Source organism: Oryctolagus cuniculus, chromosome 5, assembly GCF_964237555.1.
Source record: "Oryctolagus cuniculus chromosome 5, mOryCun1.1, whole genome shotgun sequence".
Classification (NCBI taxonomy): domain Eukaryota; kingdom Metazoa; phylum Chordata; class Mammalia; order Lagomorpha; family Leporidae; genus Oryctolagus; species Oryctolagus cuniculus.
Genome location: NC_091436.1, coordinates 39,785,975 through 39,798,822, shown reverse-complemented (window position 1 = coordinate 39,798,822; position 12,848 = coordinate 39,785,975). Strand labels below are relative to the sequence as shown.

At 37.3% G+C, this 12,848-nt stretch overlaps 1 protein-coding gene across 2 annotated transcripts in view; it reads left to right on the top strand.

Annotated features, from left to right (window-relative positions):
- LAMA2 (laminin subunit alpha 2) overlaps positions 1–12,848 on the top strand; it is a 707,630-nt gene that overhangs the window by 665,615 nt on the left and 29,167 nt on the right. For both annotated transcript variants that reach the window (XM_070073612.1, XM_051855341.2), the window contains exons 52-54: positions 408–528; positions 3,038–3,214; positions 10,663–10,811. In XM_070073612.1, the coding sequence (XP_069929713.1) occupies positions 408–528; positions 3,038–3,214; positions 10,663–10,811 (447 nt within the window). The remainder of the gene's footprint in view (positions 1–407; positions 529–3,037; positions 3,215–10,662; positions 10,812–12,848) is intronic.

Below are 12,848 nucleotides of genomic sequence, written 5' to 3'. Positions count from 1 at the left end.
GCAGAGAGCTGGCCTGGAAGAGGGGCAACCGGGACAGAATCCAGCGCCCCGACCGGAACGAGAACCCGGTGTGCCGGCGCTGCAAGGCGGAGGATTAGCCTAGTGAGCCGCGGCGCCAGCCTGGCACATGCATTATTAATAAGGAGTCAGTTAATTTCTGTGCTTTGTGTCTCAGTACTATGGACTAATTGAAGAGGAGAACTATATGCAACTTCTTCTGCAGGATGGTGTTAACAGCCACTTCATCCGCCTGTAGATAGCGGAAAGGATGGTTTGTTGAGAACGCGTGTGCTGTGCATACATTCCAATTGACGTGGACTTGCCCATATGGTTTCCTACCAGTAGTCGGAGACAATACTGTCATTACCTTAATGATTGCTTTTGTTTTCCATTTAACTCTTCAACAGACCAGAAGTGAATTTGAGGAAATACTCTGGTTGCCTTAAGGACATTGAAATTTCAAGAACTCCATACAATATACTCAGTAGCCCCGATTATGTTGGTGTTACCAAAGGATGTTCACTGGAGGTAGGCCAGTTTTCAATGGCTCCCTAGACACATTCATGTCAGAGTTCTTTCTTAGTGTGTGTGCTCTTATACAGATCACTTCTTTGTTCGTGTATTTTATATTTATACTAACCTGAGCTTAGCTGTTGATGAATGACATACCAAGACTCAGGCATTCTATGAGATCATCAGAAAGTTCATGGGAAAAAAATGAATGTATTTCAAAAATTTTCAAACCATTCTTTCATAAACTTTTTGAAATGCCATTGTATAAGTTACTATGATGGAAATGTATGTGAAATGTATGTGAAACTGAAAATTGTGGCGTATTCTTCTAAATGTATGGTCTTTCAAGGCATGTATATTTAATATTAATCTCTGTTCTAGTTCTTTCTTCCCTTCTAACACTACTTTTACCTTTTACACATTTTTGGTAACTTTCTTAAAGCTATATCAATACATATATAAAATGAATTTATTAGCTGCTTAATTTTTTTCTAGAATGTGTTGAGAGTTTACACAAATAAGAGCTAGTAATTTTTACCATAACTGCTTAGTATATGGCATCTGGCCAACAGCTTTGAAATCTAGCTCCCTGGTCTTTGAAACAGCATAAATTGGGACCAGTGGCATCCAACCCTACAAAGCCTCATGTCTTCCATAAACCTACAAAGTCCGTTCTTAGTGGATATCCTCAGTCTCTGTTTGTTGGTAAAGCAGCCCAGCCATGCACTAATTCCAGTTGACCATTCAGCACTGACTCTTCAATCAGGAATGATCCATATGGAGAAAGACCCTTGGCCATAGTTCCTCCCTTGGAAAATATCCATAAGCAAGAGTCAACAGTAAATGGTAGTAAGAATTTTATGGGAACTCAATACTGATGAGCTTTTAAAAATGAGAAAGTGTTAAATATTCCTATATCAGACCTACTAATTTTTAATTACACTGCTATGAAAAACTATTCATTTTGGCTGCTTCTTCCCATTAAAATTATTTTAAAGCACTCCAGTAGAGTTCAGGGAAATGAAGAGGGACAGGAAAAAGGGAAAGTGAAAAAGTTAATTTGCTTTCTGAGTGATTAGGTATGAAGATGAGAACAGAACTTTCAGGGTTTTCATTGTTCATAACCATAGGTTCCAACTTAGAATTGGCCATAGGCACTCAGGCTGACCTTGGGAATAAGGAAAAAGGAAATGCATTTAAAAATGAAACTCTATAGATCCATACCGGCTTCTTAAAGAAAATTTTACTGGCAATTTTAATCTTCAAAGCCTTACTCTCAGCCACATTTGAAAGATATATATATATATATATATATATATATATATATATGGAAAACTGTCCAGAAAATGAATAGTTTCTATGCATGAAAATGAACATTCTGTAAAGCACTTTTTAGTAACCAGGAATTATTCTACAAGGAAAGTATAGGGCAGACATTTGATGTGGATAAATATTGAAAAGTCTGCACAGTGGTTTTATCTAAATGATCTAAAACTCCACAATTGGAAAATTGGAATAGAAAACAGATTATACATCTTACCAACTCTGTGTCATTTAACTGGGCTTGAAACACTGTAGGGAGGGGTGGAAATAGCCTACATAAAGGAGCCTTTGCCTTTGTTCCTACAAAATCTAAGACTTAAAAAATGAATATTTTAACCATTTTAAATGCCCAACTACATGGGCTGGTATAAATTAACACTAGCACATTCATACCCTGGAATGTCTCCCAGCCGTTAAAAGTGATGATAATTTATATTTACTGACAGAGAGATGGATCTCACTTATTGAAATGAAAAAAGACGTTGCAAATGAACAGGTCCGGCAAGGTTCAGCTCAGTGTAGGAAGGAAGAGAGAGAAGAGTGCTAGACTGAGACAGAATGAATTAGTGAGTGAGTGGATTCTCGAAAGCTCTATCGTAGCTTTGGGATATGGGAATGGAATTCTCTCTCTTTTGCATTTCGTTATCGTCTAAAATGTAATTAAATGACACGATTTTAATTTTGCAGAAAAAAAAAACAGATTCATCTTTAAGTTTTAGGCTTCAATTGATTTTTAAAAATGCTTTTGGAGAGTGTTTATCCATTTTACAGCAATGAGCATATTTACCTTGGGCTTATCATGAGGAAGAATGTAAACACAGAACATGGTCATACTCATCTGTAAAACAACTGACAGAATATATTCAAGGGATTAATTATAGTGTTCTCAAGGGAGGCTCAGGAAGGTAGCCTTGTTCCCAAATAAAATGTCATCTATCAATAAGAATTCTTCTGTATTTTCAAACAGTTCTAGAATAAAAAGCAGAGGCCTTGATATTCATTTTAACGCGAACTGCCATTTGAAGTATTTGAGGTTATAACTGGAAAGATTATTTCTTCAACTGCTATTGAGCTCTCCATGAAACTGTGGGTTTTCACACTTTCTAAAATGACAATGTATTTCATAGACCTTGAGTAGGATGAGTGCGATGGAGACATGAATGTCAAGTTTCCAGTGTTTCTTCTCTTCTTTCACCCCCAGAACGTTCACACAGTTAGTTTCTCCAAGCCTGGTTTCGTGGAGCTCTCCCCTGTGCCTATCGATGTAGGAACAGAAATCAACCTGTCGTTCAGCACCAGGAACGAGTCTGGGATCATCCTCCTGGGAAGCGGAGGGGCACCTGCCCCACCCAGGAGAAAACGAAGGCAGACTGGACAGGTACCCTCACGCCCTGTTAATAATGCATTTTCTCTAGTGCTTTTATCAAACTGATCTTTCTAATTGTGCCATTTATTTCTACTCTCATCTTGGTTAACCAAGCCTGAATGTTCCATTTATCCAGACTAACCTATCTTTCTCTCATCATCTTAAGACAGTGTCTTCTCTAGGATTTTCCTATTGGTCAATTCCAGGTGCCCAGACACACTCGTATTTGCACCTCTATTCAGCGGAGCTGAGCATATACATATATATGAAGGAAAGCTCGAGATATATTCAGATTATATTAATCTTTTCTCTAAGTCTGATTTCTTACCAGATCCATAGATATTCAGCTAGAGTTCCTTACATTTGCATTTAGAGTCCTACTGTCATTTCCCAATTGCACTAGTTAACCAGGTACAGTGTGTTGGAGCCTGACTCATCTTGAATGAGTTTTCTGAACACAGAGAAAGGCAAAGAGGGGTAGAAGGAGGCAAATCAAACACAGCCAAAAACCATGGATGACTGTAGCTCACAATATATATATATACCTCAAGGGGGTTAAAATAAAGCCAACGGAGTATCTGCTTTGTCAGAGTATAGATTTGAGTATTTACATCCTCTGACCATTTGATTCCATCAAAAGCCATTCTTCAACTGCCAAGGTACAGACGTCGTAACTCTTCACTACCTTTGTATTCCTCTAATACCATCAATTTATCTTTTCAAAATACAATTTTGGGGGGTGGGTTTGTGGCATGGCAGGTTAAGATGCTGCTTGGGAAACCTCCATCTCATATGAGTGCTTGGTTTGAGTACTGCCTACTCCATTTCTGATCCTGGTGCCTGCTAATGCACCTGGGAGGTAGTGAGTGATGATTCATGTTCTTGGGTTCTTCCCACCTGTGTGGGAGACATGTATGAAGTTCCTGCCTCTGCCCTGATTATTGCAATCATTTGGGGACAGATGATACCTCTTGCTTTTTGCTACTCTGCCTTTCAAAGAATAAATACATCTTTAAAAATATATGTAATTAATTTTAAAATATACAAAAATTTCCATTTAATTTAGCTTCTCAGTGAACTAATTCACAGAAATTATCTAGTCTGCCATGATCAGAAGAATGAACTCCTTAAAAAACGTTTTTCTTTTTAAAGAAATGTTTTATTTTTCCCCCAAGAAACCTTTTATTTAAGGAACACAAACTTTATGCATTTCATAGTACAACTTTAGGAATATAGTGATTCTTCCCACCATACCTGCTCTCCCATTCCCAGTCCCATTCTCCACTAAGATCCATTTTCAATTAACTATGCACAGGAGACCAACTCTATACTAAGTAAAGAATTCAAAAAATTGCATGCCACAAAAACAAAACAAAAACAAACAAAACAAAACAAAAAAAAAAAAACAAGAAAACTGTTCCTCAGCAGTCGAGACAAGGGCTATTCAAGGTCATTGCATCACTCTGGCCTCAGAATCAGCCTTAAAGGCATTCGGATCTGGTTGAAAAGCCCATGAGACTATTTCAGGCATGGAAAGCCAAGACACTCTGGCAAAAAAAAAAAAAAAAATGACCTAAATGAAAGATCTCTGCAAGTGAGATCCCAGTGGAAAGAACAGGTCATCAAAGAAGGAGGTACCTTTCTCTGAAGGGAGGAGAGAACTTCCACTTTGACTACGACCTTGTCTAAATATGATCAGAGTCAGCGAACTCACGAGGCTTCCATAGCCTGGGCAACTCATGACAAGAGCCTCGGGTGATTACTGACACCATAAACAAGAGTGTCAATTTGTTAAGTCAACAACAGGAGTCACTGTGCACTTACTCCTCATGTAGGATCTCTGTCCTTAATGTGTTGTCCAATGTGAATTAATGCTATAACTAGTATTCAAACAGTACTTTATACTTTGTGTTTTTGTGTGGGTGCAAACTGTTGAAATCTTTACTTAATAGATACTAAATTGATCTTCTGTATATAAAGAGAATTGAAAATGAATCTTGATGTGAATGGAAGGGGAGGGTTGCAAGTGGGAGGGAATTTATGGGGGGGGGGTCATTGTAATCCATAAGCTGCACTTTGGAAATTTATATTCATTAAATAAAGGTTAAAAAAATAGTCATTGCATTTTGAAGTTAATTTCACCATTTTTTTAGAAACCTAATTAACTTTAAAGAAGCACCCAAGAATGATACATCTTTTGCAAGCACTTAGACATAATATAACTCTTTTGAGTATAGATGTCCTAAATGGGTAGTGCACAGTGACTCCTGTTGTAAATTTAATAATTAACACTATTATGTCTGATGTCAGTGATCACCTGAGGCTCTTGACATGAGCTGCCTAGGCTATGGAAGCCATTTGAATCCACAGATTCTGTCAGTATTTAGATAAGGCCAAAAGCAAAGTGAAAATTCTCTCCTCCATACAGAGAAAAATACCTCCTTCTTTGATGACCACTTCTTTCCACTGAGGTCTCACCCACCAAAGTCCTTCATGTAGGATATTTTTAGCCACAGTGTCTTGGCTTTCCATGCCTGAAATGCTCTCGTGGGCTTTTCAGCCAGACCAGAATGCTTTAAGGGCAGATTCTGAGGTCAGAGTGCTATTTAAAGCTATTGTCATTCTATGAGTCTGCTGTATGGACTGCTTTCCATGTTGCAGTATTCACTTCTTTTTAATTCTATCTATTATTATTACCAAACACTTATTCCTATCCATATGATCATTTTAACTCTTAAGATGGTATTTTTACCACCCAGCTAATGGGACTTGGGGTCCCATGGCACGTTTTTAAACTGTACCCTTTTTAAAAAACTTTATTTAATAAATATAAATTTCCAAAGTACTGTTTATGGATTACAATGGCTCCCCCCCCAACTTCCCTCCCACTCCCTCTCCCATTCCATTCACATCAAGATTCATTTTCAATTATCTTTATATACAGAAGATCAATTTAGTATAAATTAAGTAAAGATTTCAACAAACTATACCCTTAAAAGTAAGTCTGTAAGAATGAATGCAAAATTATACAGCTCTACAGTTACAAACTGCATACACTTCATAATTACAACTTTAGGAACATGGTGATTCTTCCCACCATGCCCACCTTCTCATTCATACTCCCACTCTTAATTTTTACTGAGATTTATTTTCAATTGACTTTATCCACTTATGTTTAACTCTGTGTTGACTGGATAAAATTACTGGATATGTATAACATGGAATACTACACAGCAGTCAAAATAAATGAAATCTGGTAATTTGTAATAAAATGGATGAATCTGGAAAACATCGTACTTAATGAAATAAGTCAGTCCCAAAGGGACAAATACCATAAGTTCTCCCTAACCTATGATAACTAATAGGGCACACAAAAGGTAATCTGTAGAAGTGAAATTGACACTTTGATAAGCAATGACTTGAACACCCTTTGTCTTGACTGCTAAGGAACAGGGTTTTTTTTTTTTCATACTATTTGTTGAACTCTTAACATAAAATTGAACATAGATGTATAAAAATGTCCTTAAATGTTAATACATACTTATAAACCAAATCACATGATTTGTGACTATATTTTTTTAAAAATCAATCAGCATTTAATATTTAGGAATTATAAATTTTCTTTTCCTAAAAAATTATATTCTACACAAAATATTAGCAAGCAGAATCCAAAGTTTTAGAAACATGAATAACATGGGTTATCTCAGAGAGACAAAGGTTGTTTAACATTAGAAAATCTAAGTTTGTTGAAATCTTTACTTAATGTATGCTAAACTGATCTTCTGTATATAAAGAGAAACGAAAATGAATCTTGATGTGAATGGAAGGGGAGAGAGAGTGGGAAGGGTTGTGGGTGGGAGGGACGTTATGGGGGGGAAGCCATTGTAATCCATAAGCTGTACTTTGGAAATTTATATTCATTAAATAAAAGTTTAAAAAAAAAGAAAAAGAAAATCTAAGAATCATGTAGTCATCATAATTTTTAAAATATTCAGTCTGAGAAAGGAGCTTTCTTAGTTATCTGTATGAAAGCTACAGCAAGTATTCTTGAAAACATTAAGATGTTTGCTGTGAAATCAAGCCCAACAAAAGGGTGGCTATTATTTCTGCACTGAACTTAAGCAGTAAATTAAGAAACAAAAAGGTACATATAGTATAAGAACATGTAGATGATTTTTTTTAAAAAGTAACAAAATTGGTATAAGACCCATATGGAGAATATTGTAAAATTCCACTGAAAGATGTTAAAGGCTTAATGTTTAAAATATGGTGATTATTCCTCAAATGGTACATCATTCAATTTTAATTTAAAAATCACACTCATATTTTTGTGAAACATCACAAGCTAGTTTTAAAATTAATATCAAAGGTCAAAAGCCCCCAAAACTTCTGAAATAGAAGATTAAGGTGATGGAGCTGCCCTACCAGATATCTGCACATTGGAAGCTTGAGCTGTAGATTGTGATAGACTGGTGCTCATTCATGGAAAACTGTCCCAGTAGAACAGAATGGAGATCCTTGAATATACCCCCAAAGATAAATGCAAACAACTTTCAATAGTGGGTGATGTCATAGATCATTGAGAGCACCGTGGGCCTTTCAATGAATGATTTCAGGTCTATTAGTTACCTAAGTGGAAAATATGAAACAAATTTGTACTACCCACCAAAACCAAAAAGTAAATCCCAGTGTTAAATCAACAACAGGAGTCACTGTGCACTTACTCCCCATGTAGGATCTCTGTCCTTAATGTGTTGTACTATGTGAATTAACGGTAAAACTACTACTAAAACAGTACTCTATACTTTGTCTGTGTGGGTGCAAACTGTTGAAATCTTTACTTCTGTATGTAAAGATTGGAGGGAGGTTATGTGAGGAAAAAGCCACTATAATCCAAAAGTTGTACTTTGGAAATTTATATCTATTAAATAAAAGTTAAAAAAAAAGTCTGAAATATGGAAGGAACAAACTTTAACATCTTTAGAATATAGAAGGATAGTTTTGGACTTTGGAGAAAGAAATTATTTCTTGAACAAAACAAGATTGTTAGTGAAACTACATTATCTTTAACATTCTCTAATCAAACAACACCAAGCACAAGCCCCAGCCTGGAAACATTCCATACAAATTAACCAACAAAACAGTAGGAACTGGAATAGGAAAGTAACTCTTAACAAACCAACAAGATAGAAACATACGAAAGATTGAGTAGATACGTCACAGAAGAGAAAACATAATTGACTCAGAAATAATTTTTGAATGTTCATTATCATCATGGGGGATATGTAACTTCAAACCACACTGTATCTATACCCAGTAGAATGCTAAAACAAAGAAATATGGTAATACCACATCCTGAGAAGTCCTAGAAACTAGGGAATCCTTAATCATGGTGCAGAGGAGGAGGAAATTCCTGCAGTCACTTGGGTAACAATTTGACCCTACTCTAAGACTGATCACGTGCACCTCTTACAAGCCAGCAATTCCACTGCTAGATATAGACCTAAACTTTTGCAGCCGCACACAATGGAATTCATGAAAACATATTCATAGCAGCATCCTTTATGATAGCAGAAATATTAGAAGCAGAAAAATTAAAAACAAATATGTTCATCGGATGGAGTCCAGATAAGCAACCTGTGCCACTTTTGCATGATGAAATATTAGGCAGAAGTATAAAGGATTAAATAACAACTAAATATAAGCTAGATGAAATCTTGTACTATGACATTTTTATATATTTCTCATACAAGTAGCAGTAAACAACATTACAGATTTATGTGTGGATTTTCAAAAATGATTTGAAAAATCAAGGAATTGTACTTATAACTGCAATATTAGTGGTTACTCTAAATTAGGAAAACAGGGAGATGGGATTGGGAATACTCTCACAAGAGATAAAGCAATATGATTTCTTAAATTGAATAGATTTAGGCAGATTCAGTTGCACAGTGTCCGCACAGCTTAATCAAAGTGAGGTATTTATCAAATAGTCAATAAAAATATTTTTGATGAGGAAGAAAAGGTATTTAATTTTGTTACTGAGCATATAATCATTGAATACTTATAAAACTACAGGTTCTCTTGAATCCTCTATCCTTTGATTCTGAAAAATAAAACCATTTTCTTGCTATCATAAATTACAACTTAGTCATAAGAGAACCACACCAAACATTCTGAAATTGATTTCTACTAAAAGATGCTTGTTTCTTTAGACATTGACAACTAAGTAAGCACTTCTACATCTTCCATATTTCTCATCAGTAAATAATAAATGAACTTGAATCACTAGATTTCAAGATAATTCTTAAAATAAGCCATGCTTATATTAAAAATTTTAAATTAACACTATAGTACAATTAGGAATGACATTTCAATATTCCAACATTTTCATGAGGATCTAGTTTCTAGAATCTCATAAAAATGCTTTATGGAAGAGGAAATAATGTTAGGTAGTTCATGTCTGTTATAGAACCATTCTTGATTCAGTTGACATTTTTATATTTCAAAGCTGAAAGTTTTGATATCCATTGGTTATTTGTGATTGCTTTCTGCTCAATGGGTTTGAAATATCAAACAATTAAGAAATTTTGAGCACACAGTTTGTTGATGGATGGTGAGTGCCAATCCACAGCTCCTCAGAACATTTTGTGTAGGGCAAAAAGCTGTCGAGATGATTTAATAAATTATTGAAGACATGACGATGCTGATGGAAACTATTCCCACCATCGCAGATGACTCTTGAAGGACTGAGCACTGATTTTGCAGCAGGTGCTTTGGTGCCCCACAAAAAACGGAGTACATGTGGCACCTGCTTTGAGGAAAAGAACTGCATTCAAACTCCCTGGGGTTCATAACCGGATATCAAAACCATACTGGTTGCTATGGTAACAGTAGCAAGTAGAAAGCAGACATGCTTGTGATGAAAAATTGTCCTCTTCCTTTCTAAATGTGGGAGACAACATGCATGTTAGTGATAGTGATCAACTCCACTGGCTTAGCAAGCAGATTGAGGCCTCATCTCAAAATGCCAAGAGGTTGAGAGCCGGACCTCACTTCCAGAAGCTAGCTGTCCACCTGTGCATGTAAAGGAAAAGGACTTGATCGACACCCTTTGTTTCCTGGTGGGTTCTGTAAGTGAGAGCAACCCCTGTGAGCACAGCCGTTACCTTCAACACTGCAAATGTGTCTTGCAGACAACTCCTCTCTTATACATCTACTCTCCACATCCTCTAACAGGCAAATAAATAAATAAATAAATAAATTTATTTTTTAAAAAGTCCATGAGTAGCAATGTATTCCCGGCTGGTTTTAATAAGACTCTGTTTAAGAACACATAGTGTCTTCACTGTCAGGTAAGATCTCAGAGCAGATGCTCCCGCAATTCTGTCTCAGAATCTCTGAAGCTAAGTCATTGAGAAGACCCTGGGTTAGTCTTCGATAACCGTTTGTCATTGCAGGCTTATTATGCGATATTCCTCAACAAAGGCCGCCTGGAAGTGCATCTCTCCACCGGGGCACGCACCATGAGGAAAATTGTCATCAAACCAGAGCCGGGTCTCTTTCATGATGGGAGAGAACATTCCGTGCACGTGGAGAGAACGAGAGGGTAACGAGAGCACTGGAGGGCTTACTGCTGGGACTAACATGATCTTCCTGTGCTAGCATCGCTCTGTGAACCCGCTATGCATTGCAAGACAATAAAATGGCTTCCTGTCTTCTTCATGTGTCTACTTCGGGAACCTCATTTACCTGGACACTTAGATGTTCTGCTCTTACTGTTTGTATTCTGTGCGGTTTTTCTTTCCACCTTTGCAAAAATCCAACAGAGCTTCCGAAGCTACAGCTAAGAAACTCCCCTCCCTCTGCACCTCTGGAATAGTCTCTTCTCACATAAGGTATGCACAGAGCAAAACGCACAGAACAGCTCAGCTGGAGCCAGCAGCCTTTGGCAGCCGCTATTTCATTCAGGTTCCAAAGCAGTTATGGCAGCTGCTTAGAAATCTGTCATAGGCATAGGCTGTGGCAGCAGCTGCAGGACCTACTGAGCCTGTTACGTGCGCTCCCCCTCCTGGCTTCCCTCTCCAAGGTGTGCAGAGTCCCCGCAGTGTGGCTTCGCGGCAAGGAAGCAGAGAGAAGGGAAATGGCTGCTGCCCTGAGATCCATTTATGGGGCTATCTCCATATCAGATTCATGGCAGCTCTTGTCCCCATCCCTCGTGAGCCCGGAGCCATGGAATTGACCTTAATAAGTGCGCAAACTGAGTTCTCATCTATTCAGAACGTTGCCGCACTTTCTACGGACTTTGTTGGCAAAGCCGTCTGTATTTTTCATCAAAACATTCTGTGGCAACACAGAGAGGTAATTAGTTTAGAAAGACAATTAAAGAGAAAGAAAACAGAAGTCAGAGACTTCAGGGACCTCAGACCTTCAAGCCAGCCAGCCATTTGTCAGGCCGAGGACATAGGCAAGAACTGGAAATCCAATTTGATGAAACCCCAAAACACAGAGAATACTTCTAATGCAACAAGAGTATGAATGCGTAGCCACTGTACAAGTAAATAGACGCACTTCTATGGTGAAAATCTACCTTCTCTAATTACCCTCTGGTGTGGATCACAGTTTAGATTAGCAACAAGGATTTCTTTTCTTCTGAGTAAATAATGAAGCTTTCTTCAGCTCATTTTCTTATTATATAGAGCATTAGGTTGTGTGCTGAGTTGATGCTGAGCAGTCACGCAGAGTGTCTGCTAACTGAGAAGATTGGACGCCATGATTAAGACAAATGAGGGATCAATATTTGGACAGACTGGCAACTTTTGCTATTCTGTGAGCCAGATACTGTAGCCGTGGTCTCAGAGGAGAAAGGCAAACTGAATTGTTTTCATTTGACTTTCAGGGTATGTGTAGAATACTGATTCTGCGTGCCTTCTTGACTGAATTAGAGGCCCTCTGTTGTCTTTCTCATTGTGGAAAATTAATTTTAAAAAAGCTTTTAAAGAATTTCTGTAAGCAAACTCAGATTTGAGAAATATAGTTAGCTAAAAATCAACCAAAATACATTCTTCTGTTGAGGAAAGATTATCCTGAAATTCCCCAATGCCATGTTGTACCGAGGTGTCCTTTTAACAGGTGTTTCTTCAAGAAGGGCATTTTATTATGCCAACCTCACAGCTGTTGACCATCAATCCAGCTTTTATTTGATTAAGCTCAGTGCATAGCACATCACCGAAAGCTGGTCATTCGGTTAATTGGCCATATAAACAAACAGTTTTGCCATTTACTGTTGATTACAGGATAATGTATTGGACATATTAGTGTGTAGCCAGTGAACTCTGTGCCAAATCAGGAGCACATTTCCCTCCATCAGGTCTCATTCAACACTCTAAGGTCGGAATGCAACCATCATTAGCCCTTTAAGCAAGCGCCACATAAAACTGACTAACCAGAGATCACTAATGACCGCAAGAACTGCAACCAGAAACATTTCTAATGCTTGTTACACCTATTCTGTGGCATGTTCTGTGTCAGGTACTAGACAAAGATTATGTCTTTTAATCATTCTTAATGAGATCTCTATTAATATCCTTTCATCACAGATGAGAAAATTTTAATTAACTTGTCCAAAATTACATACCACATGTAA